Source organism: Rhea americana, unplaced genomic scaffold, assembly GCF_003343005.1.
Source record: "Rhea americana isolate MKP2758 unplaced genomic scaffold, rheAme1 scaffold_35, whole genome shotgun sequence".
Classification (NCBI taxonomy): Eukaryota; Metazoa; Chordata; class Aves; order Rheiformes; family Rheidae; genus Rhea; species Rhea americana.
In genome coordinates, this window is record NW_028186479.1 from 4171994 (window position 1) to 4189890 (window position 17897).

Here is a 17897-nt window from a genome sequence, read left to right on the forward strand (position 1 = left end):
TATTAAAATACCAGAGGTGCTGTAATTTTTCCCCTCTTAATGATAATACAAGGCAGCACAATGATTCTCTGCTAAAAAGGAACCTGTACAGGAAACTTCTGCACCTTTGATATGACTACAGAATTGAAAGTTGGACAAAATGGTTCTGCTCCCACTGAAAAAGGGAATACGATAGGACCCCATAGTTATAGGTTCAGCTGAAACAAGTTATGCAAGCCAAAAAAAAAATGCAGAAACCGCACCATTGATCATGACTGTTATCTAGATTGGATTCCTTCAGATTTGCAGCACAACAAAGGCATTTCACAGAACAACATTCAGGGGAAAATGTTATCCAGGCAAGAATCACTCTGCAAGCAAGRCAGGAGTCTAATAACATGCAATGCACTTGTTTTCCTGGATAGCAGCAGTTGCCACTGTTCTTTGCCCTTTTTGATATGAATCACGGTAGCAACAKAAAAAAAATATGTACTAAACAAAAAAGGAAAATAGAATTATGTATGCACAAAAGAGACATTTAAAATGCTGTGCGATTTATTTTAACTACTGAAACCACTAAAATTTGTCACTAATAAATATTCATAAACTCTTCTCTGTACTGTGAAATTCAGAAACTATGACTTAATTTTTGATATAAAAGGTATCCTTCAAAGACCTGATATTTGTTCCAGTTTTTCCTTTTTTTTTTTTCCTTCGGATTTTGATACTTTATTGGAACTAATACTTATCCACAGTTTGACTTGGTGTACTCTTCCACATACATCCTACATTTCATGGAGCTCTGGTTATACCAATATAACATAGCAAAATACTAATAAATTAAACAAATGCAGGTGCCTTTTTAAAAAAAACAAACAAACCACCCTGTCAAATGCCAGTCTTCACACGAAGAGATCAATGATTTAGATAAAAACTATTACAGATCCTGCCATGAAAAAACATTAAAATAAGAAAACAAAAAAAAGTTTGTGCATAAGTGTTTTAAAAATTAAACACAAATCCCACCTCGATGTTACCTCACCCATGCCTACAAAAAACTCTTGCTGTGCCCACATTTGCAGTTACTCATTTACACCTCAGGAGGCAGCCTGGAGATGAGAGTAGTACAACAAAATAATTACCTGAAACACTTTTTAAAAAAATACCCGTTAAACAAATTACCTTAACTGGCAGCACTTAAAATTGGTAATTCTTTTTTTTTTCCTATTAAAAAAAAAAGTTGCATAGCTGTTAAGATTTTGCTTTGCTGCATTTCTTTTCGGTTTTACTCACAAGCAGTAAAAGAGAAGTTTTAGTTACTTAAATAGCAATACAATGTGCAGATTTCAACAGTCCCTATAGTCTGAGCAATATAAATTAGTTACCTGTCTTGGTTTTACTCTTTGGACTGCATTGTGACAAAGGTTCATTTACAAAACTTTGAAATATAGTATTCCTATGCAGAGAAGTTTATGTTTTCTGTTCTTGAAAAAAGTGAAGAACATACAATAGGGTGTGAATTCAGTAAATAAGGTCACACTGTTATATTATATTATATTTAGTTTGCCATTTACTCTTCTTCAGATAATAAGAAGGTGAAAACGTTCCCTCTCAAAAATGGGGCCATCCTCCTGTACAGGTCTCAGCATGTAGCGAACATCTCAGCTTCCACTTGAGGCAGTAAGAAACGCATCCAATAATCTGCTTCTTCACAGAACCAGAAGTTAGGCTGAAATCAGGAACTTTGGCCTTCCAACACAAATAGCATCAATAACGTCTGTGGGGAGTAGATTGTTACAGAATGTGCAGCATTTTCAAAATCCCTGTGTGTCCTTTGCATGAGTGTTTGGTATACTGAGCACTACCAGCAAGTTACTGGTCTCTGCAATGCTTATTCCATGTCACTGTCCATATTTGCCTTTTTCAGCCACAAAGAACCTAAGTCTCAAGCCAGGCACGCTGTGTTCAGCGAGGGAACSTCAGGTCTCCTGTGTTTTCTGATCAGTGGAAGCAGCTGTTGAAAAGGCAGAAGACATAATATCATCATTTCAGCTATTTCAGTATACAACACTGAGAAACAACACAAAGATGATCACTGTGTTTTCCTTCCCCTTTTCCCTAAGCCTCAGATTATCACTGTCTCTGCTGTGATAAAAAAACAAATTGGATTTAACATGATGTTAGACACCCATGAGCATTTACAGCGACAAATGTATTTCTAAACAGCATATGGACTTCTTCCACAAAGCAGTTGTTGGATACAATAAAGGAAGCGTGACATTTATTTGTTTGCTTATTAGTTTACGCTAACACTGCTCTGTGGTTAAAACAGTCACCCTTGTAGCAGGGTATTTTCCTTTAGGCTTCTCTGCTGCTCCTGCAACAGTCGTATCTACTATCACTGCAATGCAACCCATAGATTCATGAAGCAAAATAAAACAAATTAACAAACAAATGCTAACAATGATTTTTTTTTTGAAATTCAACCCACAACAATAAAACACAAACCTCCATCTACTAGCAATGAATGCAGATATCTCTATTGCTATAAGAATTATTATGACTGCTGGTGTGTTTTGCAATGTTTGGGGCCAGTCGTTTAACGCAAGATAAAAGATTTAAAACTTGGCAACCAAAAGAATAAACCTATCCTTTAAACCTTTGACACTGATTGCAGATCTGAAATCATTAACACAAAACATAAGCTGGAAAAATGTGAAACTCTATAGGATGGGATGGATAGGCACAGGTTAGCATTTTTCTTTTCATTCTGGAATGCATTAACATGAAAGTGGTTTTGAAAATACATGGTTTTTAATAAGATTCCAAAAGCTTTCTGTCAAAAAAAAAAATACTAGTGCTTATGGAACTATCCAAAGTTACGCAATTACATTATTTTRATTTTGTTTCATTCCCATAGCAAAAATAATCTTTAAAAGTTAATGCTGAAGATTTACTGGCATTGAATTGGTGCTTTCCACTGCTTAGCCTGGAATACATCATTTCAGATCATGTTATACAAGGATGCAGAAGCCTTYTACATATTTAATATACTTCAATATTTATTAATTGATATTGCAATTCTGACACATAGTAGCAAACTCACAAATAACAAAAAAAGGATGACTTATTTCCCATAATCAAAATATTTATTCTAGAAATGTACTTGCCTAAAAATATTACCTAAAAACATGAATCTCGTCTTAATCTGATGGATGCTCAGGGCAAGATCTATTTACTTCAAACCATTCGTCTATGCAGCTGTCGGATGAAAGACAAAAATTAAAAGAATTGCTGGATTAATCTCTTGGTAACATTTAGCAATATGATATGCATATTAATTGATCCATCATTATTTAAATAATTARAAGGATTTTATGCTATACAAAGAAATACAGGCAGACACAGCATACACACACACATACACACTACAAATCTTTAAATATTCAGATACAAGCAGAAAAGAATGTACTTAAACATCCAYTGGTAATTTAAAAACTCTAAGCCACAGTACTATATGGATATTAAATATTATTGAAGACTAAATATCTTAAGTATTAACATTTCCTCTAAGCAACCATTTTACAAATTCCKATCCAGCTTTTACACAGAGGTTACTTGACTACTGACACCATTATCTTGCTTACATCTTTTAACTACAGGAAGTAGAACATTAAACACAAGTGAAAACAAATATGAAACGTGTTTAAGAAGTGAGCAGAATTTTTTCCTAGTCTACCAGCACTTAACAAAACTTTTATTCTCTTAGTACACACAATCTAAGATCCATAGCTACGACATTCACTCTTTTCCCACATAGGTGATTACCACTTTTGTTCCTGTAAGGTTTTTCATGCAAGTGTGAGAGACTTCATATACATTAATGGAGACACAAAGATGYTATTTTTAAAATTCTTTTTAGTTGTTTCTTTTAATATAAGAAGTAACTAAGTTTTAGTGCTTCTTTAAGCACCCCTTAGAGGTGATATCCAATAAATACAACCTTCCAAAATCATATATGCAGCATGAGGAATACTTGCCCTTTATGATATATGCAGAGGCAAGGCAGCCGTGCTATAGTATCTCCTTGCTGCAGCTCTTCCAGGCATATTGCACACTCCCCAGCATCTTTACTCAGTACATCCTCTGAAGAAAGAGAAGAAAGTTATTAGTTAGAAGGCAGATCACTCAAAGCAAAACCTTCTTTATTCAGAACATCATGGATGAATCAGAAGATGGTTCTTGTCCTGCGGAAAGCCTTGTCATGGTCACACTCAGTCACACTTGTGCCAGGTGACTAAAGRTTCCTGATGGGAGACATCTTAGCAGCTCAAATTAAAATACGCTTGTGACTCAGTCTTTTGCCTAAACACAACTGTATCTCCAAACGAAATCCTGTAGGAACACAGCTTTCCACAGTATGTATGGAGAAGATAGGTAGCCCTAATCAACAGCCAGTAACCATTTGAATTAATTTTAATTAACTGATCTCTCCCAGCAGATCACATCCCATCACATTGGCTACTCTGGTCTGAACTGTGAAACCTGTGCTCTGAACTGTGCAACTGCAGCATACACAAGCTGTGCTGCTGATCCTGGAGAAGCTGGACTGGAGAAGTTGGGTTTTTCATACAGGTGGTACCTAATGTCACTTGAGCTTCACTAGATGCATGCTTAAGAAAGCATTCAAATTTTGTACCACCCCTAGGGAAAAGCTTCCCTTTCTTAATCAAAAGAAGCCCAAAGGACTGTATATGAGGAGTATGATTCCCAGCTCAGACTTTGAAAGACCATCAGCTCTAAGCAATTTGCCCTCAAAACTCATCACTATGGTACTCAAAACATGCAGCAAGTGACAAGAATACAACTGAAAAGCTTTGTTGTAGAAAAAAGTGAAGTGAAGATGCATAAAATTAAGTCCATCTTGTTTTCCTTACAAGTACAGCAAGCTCTCTTGCAGGTGCTTCAGTTTCCAAGAAAATACTCACTCCAGTCCCTACTACATAGGTTGGTTATGCTAAAAATAYTGTGTAATGCCATGTGCATAGCATCTTCATGAGGATACGTGAAGAACATCCAACGTAGATGAACTGATATAAGGTAAAATATTCAAAAAATTAAGGAACAATATACCACAATTAAGAAAATTAAATTTTTAAATTTTACACACGGTAACATTATTTTTAGAGAGCATATTAAGAAATTGCTCCTGATGTTCTATCAGAATTTGGAAGCTTCCATAAATATTAGAGGCATCTATGTGAAAGAGCAGTTTAAAACAATACAAAAGATCTTAGGAACTCCTGTGCATGTCACTGAAACTTCCAGACACTAAGAACTTGCCCAGAAGAGGGTGCTAAGGATAAATACTTCCTTGACCACTTTTGTATAAAAAGATATTTTAATACCTGACACCAGGAGGCAAAGACTCTACAGACAGTATTGTCCTGTTACAGAGATATTGCACTTTTCCTGAGGCTTTCAAGACACTGCTCTCTTAGATTCCCTCTTCGCACAAGCACTCTACTACAAGACCTAAGAACAGATCTACTCTCTTCCCGCAGTTGAGTCACAGGAAGAAGTGCCATTAATAATCCAAGCATGTATCATATACACAGAGCACACTTAATMAAAATTATTTTTTCCAGTGAGTTATTTTATCAGGTGAGTAACTGATATCCAAGACAAAATGGCACTAAGATATAATGCACGTAATAAGGATAATGTATAATGTATAAGGCAATGTATGTAATTCTCAGATTTTCAACACTCTCTAGAGGGAAGCATTTAATCRAGCTTTGAAGACAAATATTAAGAAGTTGCCAATAAAAATAAAATTCATAAAAGAAAACACTCCTGTGAGCTGCTTTCACATCATTCTTTATTGTATATGTCTGGCTTATCGTGTGCTCCACAGACTGCACAGCACTTGGGTCAAAACTCCCGACAGAGCATTTTTGCAAGATTCTGCACCTTTTGGCTAACATTAGGGCAAGGTGCCAGCTGAAACATTTTTATCTCTAACCAGCCCTGGCGTAAGTGTCTGAGACTCTTTTTGTTTTCTCCAATACTCTTTGAATGCAGTTAGTCTCCYTTTGGCCAATGCCTAGGCATCCCCTCTCTCCTTCCTACCACGCAGGTCTTGAGCAAACACCTTGCCTCTCCCTCGACTTCCTCCTGGATTTTCCTCCAGAGATGACAGGGTCAGGTATCCTGCGCTTCGGCTAGCCGTGTCCAAAGGGGCAGGTGGGAACACTGAACATGCCCTCMAAAATACAACAGAGGTCTGCTACTACTGAAGTAGGCAGAAAAGATTCTGCACCCTCTTCTGGGCAAGATTCAGTGCTCTTGATCTTCCTTTTAAATAACAAGGAGTTAGCATTCCCTTCTTCTTGTAGCACCTTAACATAGTCTACGCAGGCTCTCATGCAAGAGAAAATTGCAAGCACTAAAGAAATTAGTGGAAAATACCCTACTCCTTGAAATGTCCAAGTGCAATTTGGCACCACTTGTTGCTAGATCCCAAACTGATGCAACCATTCTTATAACTGATCGCATGTGTGGACTGACGACAGCAAAACCAAATGTTGTCAAGGACCTACGAYACTTCAGGTTTGATTATATTTTGACCCTTTTTGTGCGATTCAGATTATCGGTCCCAGATAAAGAAAAAGAAGTGAAAAAAAACCTGTTACACCTGCATCTAGTTGGAATTTCTCCTGTACTTGTTTTACACAGCCCTCTCCCATACCAACACTGGCTTATACCAGATGAAAGTCAGTTTAAGGGCCATTTAACAATGACTTTCAAATGTATCTGTTATGGAAAAATGTGTAAACCATTTCATGTTGAACCACTGCAGTCTGAACCATGCTTTTGTTTCTCATATTTTCCGGCAGTGGAGTGATTCAGCAGCTACATATTAAAACAGTTAAAAAAAAAAAAAAAAAGAACAGTTTGAGACTTTATCAATGTTTTAATCATAACATTTATATTGGTATATTAGCTAAATGGAAGTGGAGAGAAAGAGGAAATAAGCAGAGGCATCATTTTTTCACTTCGCCCACACGTGCATATATATACAAAGCACGCCACCACACCCCCACATCCATCTGCCTCRCACCAAATAGGAGGTAAACACTCCTCCACCTTCCCGGCTCTGTGAACAAGTACTTACTAGCCAAAGACTGGTGTCAAAGATGAAATCTGGCAAAGCAGCATAGTATTTCCCTCCTATGTCTGCTCCAATGTTTCCTCCTCCTCTACCTCTGGCTAATGACGTCAGTATTTTAAATAYTGGCTGTCAGTCATTTTGCCACCTAAAATCCTGCTTTTATGCTTAATGAAAAGGAAATTCTATTCCAATCCTGTGTTYGTAAGAAAACAGGTAGCACTGAATTAAAATAGATTTACCCTGATAATTTTGCACATACTTTATCAACTAAAAATAAGAAGTTTTTCTACAACTTTTGAAAAATACTCACAACAACTATCAAAGCCAGAAATTTAGCCACAGTTAAAATTACAGGCAACACTTGTGCTGGCATAGTCTGTTTTTAAATTAAGAACTTCAAAAGCACATGCAGTTTAGACRATGCAGACCCTATGGATGAAGTCATTAAAGTCTTTGCTGCTCTTTTTTTGTTTTTCCTTTTAAAACGCTGATAAATAATGCCCCGGGCTCCGGAAACCCCTGTGTCATAGATCACGGAGGCTGTGATAGTACTTGTGGAGATACCATTTTAGTGCTGTGATATTTTATTTCTGTCTAGACATTTAGTGGAAACAAACACCAGGCTAGACAGACCTTTGAGTTGATCCGTTATGACATTGTTTTTAAATATCTGTATCGTTTCAAAAATTTAAATGCTTAAATATATGTGGAAGTTGCCATTGCAACTCACTTAGAGAACAACACTAAAACTCACTGTTCTAGGAATACGGCTAAAACTTATCAGAATACATTTTCTGAACAGTATTTTATCAGCATTAAAACTGACCAAATACCACAAAATGAGAGTTGTAAAAGGTTTAAAAATATTGATGGAACTTCATTAAATAGTATGTATTATCATGCATCTGTTCCACATTATTTCTGTATRAAGTACTAACAACTATCATAGGTAAGCACTAGGGACTTGACTGTTTAGAACCCAAAGTATTTTTTCACACGTATGACATCCATTTATCCACACCGCATAACCTATTCTACACTTTCACTGATACTTTGCCTAGGGTAAGCTGAAATTTTTCCTTACATTGTTACAAAAACAAGTAGACAAAGAAAAATATTTACCTTCAGAAAGTGCAAGTTATTAGCCTGCTACTAATTTAATAATTAGTATTAAATACTATTATTACATGTTATTGATTTGATTTATTACATTTTTCTACCTTCTACTTTTCTCCCTCACCATTTCTTCTCAGCTATTTTCTAATATATCTTCCTCTTCTCCTTGTCTTCACCTCATTTGTCCTCAAAATATCATTCTCTCTAGACCAACTTTTTCTACCCTCTCCCTCATCATCTGATTTCATTTACTGATAAATTTGCAGGTCTATCCGTACCCAATGCAGGTATTTGAGAGATGGAGATTAATGTTATTAGCCACCATCTGATACAAATAATGTGGACAGGCTTCTTATTCAGGGYTAAAATCCTCGTGAGAAATGAACAGGGGAATGGAGGGAAAAGGGAGCAGTTTTTGTAAGGGATGTTTCTTGCAYGCTCAGTAACTGTCTTTGTAACTTTGTATCAGCTGCAAGCAAAAGCCTTCTCTCCTAACGCATCCTAAGCACTAGAAAAGCAAGACGTTTCTTTTGATAATCCACCCATACCTCGGTATTCTGGCTGTGACGAGAGGAATACCCTCAATTCAGCTTTCTGCAGCTACAGATCATTTYGGAGTGACTAGGTCAACCCTGCACTACTGCCCACAAGTTGAACCAGGAAGACAAGTAGCAGGACACCTGATTCTTTACTGCCCAAAGGGTCCTAAATAGCAGGAGAAAACTTCAAAAGATCATTCAGTTGTCACTGCAGAAGATGTGGGGGTTTTTTTTGTTTTTTTGTTTTTTTGTTTTTTTTTTTTTACTGCTTAGAGCTTTTCCAACTGCTGCTGTCTGCCAAGAGCTTTTGAAAGGCAGAGCTAAAGCTGTAGCTTGGTTCCCCCCCCACGTGCAGAATGTTCTTCACAGCCACAAGTTAAACTCTGCACTGCCCTCAGTGACGAATGTTCCTTCTGAAGAAACAGTCAGCTCCTGACTAGAAATATTTCTCATTGATCAAAGGCAAGCAACCTTCTGCAGCTCAGATACCAGAGTTAAGGTTTTTAAAGTCCGCTGCTTTTCCTAGAACCTCAACTAAGTTGTTGTCAGGATTCACAACACAAGCTGTACACGTGGAAATTTAAAATTCAGTTTCCTTGAGCACTCTCAGTTCACACTTCCTCCCATATTGCTGAAAAAAACCTAATATCCTAATGCTACTCAAACATGTGCACATTGCACTTTTTATGCATTTCTAATGAGCACAATAGCCCCAAACACCACTACACAGCTTGTACAATAATACCTAGAATTTACCAAACTAAAACCACCTTCCCACCACAATACACAAACACACAATCTTTCCAAAACAAACTACAACAGATGTGACACCTCCTCACCAAATACTGACATGGTGTTTTGTGGGGGGCGAAGGCGGAAGGCTTGGATTTTCTTTCCTTCTTGGCAAGGCATCTCACTCTTCATCCCCTAGCAACACAGTGGCCTGTTACAACTTCCCTTGCAGAGTCCAAACTCTACCCTTGCTCTCCCCTTCCCTCTCACCTTTTGCAGTGTTGGTCCAAGACTGAGATATCTATGTGCAAACAGATATCCATCATGAAAGCCCTCTTGTACAAACACTGCCTCCTCTTCAGCTCTCCCATCTCTTAAAAGAAGTAACACGGAGGCAGCACACGAAMAGGAGAAAGTGAAAGTCACCAGAAAAACATCTGCAACAGCAAATTTGGCCAGTATGCGTRATTTGCAATGTTTGTATTGGAAACTCCTCACTGAGAGAAAAGGAAGTGGCTGTGGAAGTTTTTCATTCTGTTTTTAAGCTAACCAAAATTTTTTAAGAAGAATCAGACTTAAAATTCTTGTGCAAGAGTCATCTTTCAGAAGCTAATTCTGAGAAATAACAAGATAGCTCCTCTTCAGTCAGATACTGATGAATGAAAAAATACTTTTCACTGAATAAAGACAAAAAGAGAAACAGTAATGATAAAAATACTTTTTGGAGGAACGAGATGCCTATAGAGTCTATACCTTCCTAGCTCTCTTGATACAATTCTAATTAAGCTATACTAAACAATTTAGAGAGGAGATGTATTTGTACACTCAGGGAAACTATTCTTTGGAAAAAAAAGYTTACCTCAGTGGCTACATTCAAAAGCTACCCGCAACTTTAAGATCCATGTTTTTTAAGATCAAAAAACAGGAGAGTAAAGCTAGTGGCACTATGGAGCAAGCAAAAGGAACAAGATGAGAGGGACTTAAAAACAGTTGTAGAAGAATTAAGACCCACACAGGTCAACCCAGCAACATTCAGTAATTGTATCCGAAGCCAATGTGTACAGAAATTCACTTGGGATACACTCCATTCTCCTGATGCCGCCTCTTGCTAGTTCATATGGTAATATATGTTCTTTGTAACGGACACGAAGCTTATCTAGGTAGGTAAGATATTCAGGTTAGTATATGCAGCCTCTCATTATAAAACAGCATATTCAAAGCAAACTGGTGACTTTCCGTGCCAATGGTCTTCGTAAGAAAACTGACTTTCTAAATTCTTGTGAATTATCCAAATATATTTTTAAGGCTGTGTACCTCTGAAGACCAAATAGCATTTGTTCTCATTCAAGATCAAAGAATAGCCTGGGAAAAAAATCTCTTAGGCCGCAGTCCTACCAAGCAAGCCAGTACTGCTACCAAAAACCTCTTTTTTTTTCCTGGTTTAGTTTTAAGCTGGTTCTGTTCCAGTTTGACATATAAACCACTTGCATGGATGTGGGGGAGGACAAGATGAAGGAGAAGACACAACTCATTAGAGGTTGAAGAGCAGAATTTCCTTCTGTAACAAAATGGTAGCTTAAGTCATACCTTAAATTACAGCTTTTCTGGAAGTGAAGAGCATGGAAACAATGCAGAATATAGCCGTAGAAAACTACTTCTTGTAAGTAAAGATAAGAGCAAAGGATCCATGTAGCCTTGTATGCCAAAAATACAGTGACTCCTTCCTTATGGTAYGGGAGGTAGTACCTGATGTACTTCCTATATGAAGTATTTAATTAGTTAGAGTAGGAAGGCTATGAATTCAAATGGCACACACATGCAGTTTGGCATGTAGTTATGCGATCTTCCTCTTCTCTCCAGGATCTGACTTGGAATCTCAAACAAAAGCTTGCTTAAGAAACACAAAAATACCAACAGTCACTAGAAAGCATGTAGCTATGCGGTGTCTGTCAACGTCAGTCTGAAGAATGCTTAGGGTAGCTTCTTGCACACTGAAAGGAGTAAGCAAAAGATTTTGGAAATTTAYGGTAAGAATAGCTTTTTACTTCATACAACTCCCTCTTAAGAGGTCTGCATTTTGCATGAGTACAAGTTTTACAACAGGATCCAAGGATTGTTGTTGAAGAGGTTACTTACCATCCTTTTCTGAGCCACAGGGCTCAATTAAGACACCTTGCTCACAAAGCCAAGTTTGCATACTAGGGCTTACAATGATGAGCGAGGCTTTGAAAAAGGCCAGGCAGTCACAGCTCCTCACCTCTCAAAAACAACATCCACAGTCACACCTGTGCTATCATGATTAGTGTACCAACCTTCTCAATCAGTATTTACAGTTTTGGTAGAAAGTGCTGGGGTGAAACAGGTATTATACAAGGTTCATTTTATCAGCCCAAATGAACATGAAAAACCTTTTGCTCCTGTTTTGAGTTTTCACTGCCAGATGACTGTGTTTCTCAGTGATTCAAGGTTTGCTCTGGACACAAAGGAGACAATTATCTGACTAAGCTACAGTTGTTTCCAACTTCAGTTTAAAATAATCAGTCTGCTCAATTTGTCATGCCCTTGAACATTAAATCTTCTCAGAGTAGTTAAGTAATTTTCTCCTGTTGTACTGACTTGTAAAGATAAGCTCTGTCCACCACATTTCTAAGTATCATGCCTTTAAATCACCAACTTCTAGCCTAGATATTGCCCGAAGAATTGGATCTGTTCACAACAGAACCACAAGTCAACACTCTTGTCCTACAGAACATGATGCAAAGAGATTTTGTCCCAGCCCTATTCATCTGATACAAAGTCCCCATTCCAACTGAACTGATGCATATTTATGTTTTCAATGACTCCAGGGGTAAGCACTTCTTGAGCAGTCTCCTGGGAATACTATTTGTCCCAAGGCTTTCCCTTCCCTTCAGAAACATTATTACTCTTGGCTACTGATGAGAAAACTTCTAAGTATTTTCTCATCAGTAAGAGACTGGATGAAAAGGCCTTGAATGCACCAGTACCAAACTAGCGCTCCACAGTACAGCTCCATCAYGAGTAGTGGGCCCAAGCACGTGCTGGGCTGAAAAAGAAGCTTCTCATTGCTATGCACGGAACAAGAAAGCCGTCTGTGGTAGGTTTTTGTTTGTTTGTTTTTAAAAAATCAGTATCATAAGACGTCATAGGTTGTCAGATATTAGTCTTGAATTATCAAGAGCTTAATCAAGAACAGCATGTAAACGGGCAAACCCACAGGAAATAAAGCTGCAGCAAAATTAGACTCCTCAAGGAAACAGTGTAAGGAACTATCACTTGGGGAACAACCCCTGCTTTGCTCCTTCGGGTAAGAATGATTTACATTTCTCAAAGTCAAATTTACCATCAAAGAGGATCTTATTCTGCAAATCTGCACAAGTGGTTGAGTAACTGACTAGAGGCAACCAGCACACGTATTGCTGACAAAGAGGCAGTGGCAGCTGGAAAGGACTGTTTCTTATAGAGTTGGATTTCCTTTGTAGAAGTGGTCAAGAAAGTAAGAACAACATTAATGCAAGATCCGTGCATGCAGATCTTCCATAATTTTTATTATTTCCTATGCAGTGCTTTATATCTTTGAAGAATAAATCAAAGCAAAATATTTAAGCGTTGCTTACATATCCTCGTCAGTTTGCACCAGCATTAAGAAACTTACAACAGATGCCAAAATTGGTTTAGGCCTGTTGACAACTTGGGAGTACAACCCAGAAATCCATTCCAAAAAGCAGCTGGACCATACGGCTCCGCTCAGATCAAGGAGCAGAAAGCTAGCCTTGTTGCGAAGGACTCAAGAGAAACAACAGAGGCCTGAAGTGCACTTTGCCTTGTGTTTCAGGTGACTTCTTTACCAAAGGTTAAAACAAAACAAAACAAAACAAACCCACAAGTGTGTGTACCTACAGCAGAAGTTGCTTTTGGTAGTAAATCACTCGGGAATCTTGGTTAATGATTTGATGAGGAAAAGGTATCATTTTGGTCAGGAGGAGAGCAGAATTTTTTTTTCATATAGTATGCATAGACAGTTCTCTTCAATTAAGTCTTGTTCTGACCAAGTTAACTAGGATGCTGTACTTCACTAAAATGAGCACCTTTACCAAATCAAGAATGGATGCTGTTGACAACAATATTTGCAAAGACTGGGAACGGGAAGCAGAGCGTGGATGTAGTGGAGTGAGTAGGATAAAAGATGGTTGTCTCTGACCAAGCTGAAGGAAAGATCTGAGCTGGGAAATAAAACAAATTCTTGCAAGTGTGAAACATTGCTCTGACCGTGCAAAAGGAGTTCCACCGATGCTAGGAAACCCGTTTTTCTTTGGCAGCTTCTCTAAGTGACATTAAGCTTACTATATACCCCCAAAGAAAGGAGACCAAAGGGACTGCAGAAGAGTTTTTCAAATGKTAAGACTTCAATCATTCACTGCTATGAAAACTATGGTCAGAAGTCCACAAAAATTGCTTTGAAATTATTTTCAGTTAAGAACTTTCATCCTAGTAATGGTCTGCAAAAAACTTGGAGCATTGATGAGCATGTACTGGCCTAATGAAAATTATCTGTGACAACTCTAATTTAACACAATGCAAGTAAAGCAGGCAGATTAGAAATCTTCGTGGAAGGAAAGGGTAGGGAAAAGTACCTCTGAGAATGGGGAGAAAGGGAATGAGTAGAGGTGGTTCGAAAGCGGATAGCTATCTTATTACTCCTGGGCGACATGGGTTACTTCAAGGGTGCCTTACTCTGAAGTTATATGTAGGATTTCAGTCACTCTTCTCTTCACTTTGCCCTTTTTCAATTACCTATTCCAGTCTTCTTACAGGTGCCCTAAGCACAGTGAGTTTTTCCAGGTCTTTTTCCCTGTCTTTTTAACATTTAACATGACTGACTCATTTCTTTGCAAGTTTGGAGCGGAGTTGGGTAGGATCAGATGCAAAACAAACGCACAGGCAACACTAAGAAAGATGGCATGAAGGATGAAACTATCAGTCTGAGATTAAAATAGGAGCAGGAGAGGAAGAAGAAAAAAAAGTGCATCTGCTTGAGATGTTTTTCTTTGGGAATGTAAGAGGCATTAGTGAGAAACACATAATGAAAACACTGGTGCCAAAACTCAGTGTGCATAAATTCTGTCTTATTAACCACAGTACCAGGTGCTAGGCCCATAGGGGGCTTTACTCAGCAGGATTTAAAGCAGTCTTCTCCAAGTAAAAATTGACTGCCTAGTGCCAATGTGTGCACAGAGGACAGAGATGTAAATCACTACACAATGTTTTCTCGGATTTTTTTTCACTGTTCCCAGTAGACAGGCTGTTTTTATAAACCATTTCTATTTTAAATGCTATTTTAATCTTTTCTATATAGATGAAATTCGAAACACGCTTGAATGCAAAAAGTCTTAATAACATCAAATACTGACTCARAGTTTTCAAAGTTCTCTCATTTTTTTTCTTCTTCACATTAACCCATAATCCAGAATGATTTATTCCAGTAAGCACTTAGAAACTTATAGATACATGTTAGCATCAGAAATACTATATTCTATCATCCCAGCAAGACACAGCATATGGGTCTTTGTTTAAGAGAAAAAAATTTTCTTGCATTAGTTTGCATTTTAAAGCAAACTCTCAATTTCAAGATCTTAGCATTTAAGTAGTATAGAAAGAACCCATGCAATTTCAACAGCATTCATGAGTCATGAATCACTCATAAATAATAATACAAAGATTAATACATGAGATGTGTTCAGAAAACTTCCCAAAGGCAAAGTCTCCAATAACTGCTCAAAGATTTATTTACATAACCTGGCAATATATTTCTACAATCATATTAAGTTGCATTTCTCTCTTTACTTGCAAATCTACAAGCAACCAAAACTACCRAACACTATTTTGACAATGAGGTGTTTCAGCTGATAAAGCCATAGATTGACATAGGCTTGCACAGAACTGCAGGAAAAAAAGATAAAAATCTAAACCAAACAATTCTCTCTCCCTTCTCCCCACCTCTCAAAACAAATAAGCACTGTTTATGGGCTCAAGAAATCATTCAATGCTACAGTATAAATGGTTTGCTTCGCTATTCAACATACATGAAGGCTACCTAACTAAGCTTTACACAAGAAAAGCAGGGATGAGGAACGTGGTCAAAATGAACAAAATTTGACAAAGCTTTAAAACAGAGATAGCAGGGTTAAAATGCCAGCTATTCTAGGTCACTATAAGGAAACTTTAACAAGGTTTCATAAATGTCCACACAGTTCAGCACCAAATCTAGTAATAATGAAATATTTCATTTATTTCATTACTACCTAGAACTGTGGGTTCAGTGGTGCAGCTGCAGAGATCAATAGCCACCTGAGATGAAGTTATGCCAACTTCAGCGAGGCGAGTTCTTCCAGCGGAGATACAATAGGCCAGTCTAGTACTTCGCAGCTCTGTCACTGTATAACCAGTAGACGCTGTTAGYAGACAATTTACAAGCTGTTCTAGAATCAAACAATTTAACTACAAATAYTCCGAGCTGGTTAAAAAATTTCCTATGTAAACACTGCTGATAATCCCCAATTTAGATGGGAGGCTACCCCGCCACATTAACAGTGTTTTCATTGAGCTTGTTTTGGAAGCAAGAGTTACTCAACCACTGAAATACCCTGCAAAAATTGTACTAATTTCTATTAYTGTTGAAGGCTTGAGTCTGCAAGTCAGAAGTGTGAGACTACTTAATTAAACAAAAAGTAGCAAGTCTTAAAGCAAGATTTTAATCTGAAGAAAAGTAACACTAATGACATTTCAGACAATGCTCTTCAACTATCTGCTCCAGAGCAGTTTCTCAGCAAGAAGTGCTGCTTATTGCTTTATATTTCTTTMGGATAAAATTCTTGATCTGAGACTAAACTGTTTCAGCGCAGTTCCTACAAAACTATGGGGAATTTAGGGAAGGAAATTCCTACACAGGTCACTCAATCTCAATGAGATGCAGTTTGGCATTCATTTTTTAAAAGTCTAACATTTCAAGYATCTTTATTTTGAAATCCAGCCTGTGAAATATATTCTCTAAGACTAGGAAAAGATGTGTRTTTTCAAGGATATTGTTTCCACAGAGCAACTACAAAAAATAAGTCAGTTTTTCAGCTAACAAATGAGTATAATCTCAAGGTTTTAGAGATATGAGATTTAAAGACTGTGGAATTACCATACAAGACTAGGGACATCATCTTCCCTGAAGGTAAATTCCCGGCAGTCACAAGACTGCAGCAATTGCAGACACGATTTATGACATCCTCTGAATGACCTCGCAGAGCTAAAGACTGATTAAGTGTAAGACATGGAAGGTAGCTCCTATCTGCCCAGATCACATGATGCAGAATCACAGCATTATGAGTATTTGCTGTTGAGCTAATGATACTGTACTTTGGGTTTCCACTGCATACAGCACTGCACTTCCATTATATAATAGAAGCACAGTGACATACAGCAGAATATCTATGGTTCTCTTCTTACCTCATCTGAATTACTCTGCTCTTCACGTGCAGATACTCTTTGCAGCATTGGTGCATCTACAATTTTCTAGGACACAAATTGTTATTTGACTTTAGCGCTGTTGTCATTACCAAAGCAAGACAATGCCCTGTTTGAGATTAGAAGTAGTTCATAAGGAGAAGAACGAACTTGAGCTATTCAGCACATGAATGATCCTGTTTTCTCTAATGCTTTCAGAAACAACTAGGCCCTTTTTATAATCTGTCAACAGCTTTAATGTATTTGCCCAGCAYTGTAGATAAAGTATTCCTGTGGCACGTATAGAAAGGTGATTCCAATATATAGACAAAAAAAATTGTTGTCCCATCCTCAAGAATCTAGCGGTAAATTAAGTACAAAGTGGTGTTATAGCTATGTTGACCAAGAGTGACCTTTGATGGCTTCACCACAGGAGGAGCAAGTGGATATTGGCCTAGATCAAGGGAAAGTATGCAGAGAATCACCCACCAAATATTTTCCTTCTCAAAGGTTCATTAAAGAGAGTCAGTCCCACTCACAACAAATCAGGGAGAGGTGTCAAATATGAGTGGATGTGATCTCTGATGTTCCTCAGGGTCTCTGGACTTGTATCCACCTCAGTGGATGGGATGCAAACATGTGGGTTCTCCTTCATCACAGAAATAAAATAGAGCATAATCTATTGAGCATCTTTACAAATCTATGCCTCCCCTTCTCTTACATGAAGAGTAAAATAACAAGCAATGTGGTATTTAAACTACCACCACTGAGCCTCTGAGATGACATCTTACCAGGAATAAATGGAGTAGTCTACAGTCTGTGGAACTCTTGTTCCAGATGTTTGAGGC

At 37.7% G+C, this 17897-nt stretch overlaps 1 protein-coding gene across 3 annotated transcripts in view; it reads right to left on the reverse strand.

The window, feature by feature from the left end:
- Positions 1–1230: 1230 nt before the first annotated feature.
- ZNRF2 (zinc and ring finger 2) overlaps positions 1231–17897 on the reverse strand; it is a 54800-nt gene continuing 38133 nt past the window's right edge. Inside the window, exons 3-5 of one of the 3 annotated variants that reach the window (XM_085311827.1) lie at positions 4020–4125; positions 3163–3240; positions 1231–1993 (exon numbers count right to left, since the gene is read on the reverse strand). In XM_085311827.1, coding sequence (XP_085167953.1) covers positions 3183–3240; positions 4020–4125 — 164 coding nt within the window. In that variant the 3' untranslated portion in view covers positions 1231–1993; positions 3163–3182. Of the gene's footprint in view, positions 1994–3149; positions 3241–4019; positions 4126–17052; positions 17119–17897 lie in introns of those variants that run through there. The other 2 variants (XM_085311828.1, XM_085311829.1) reach the window with 2 other exon arrangements.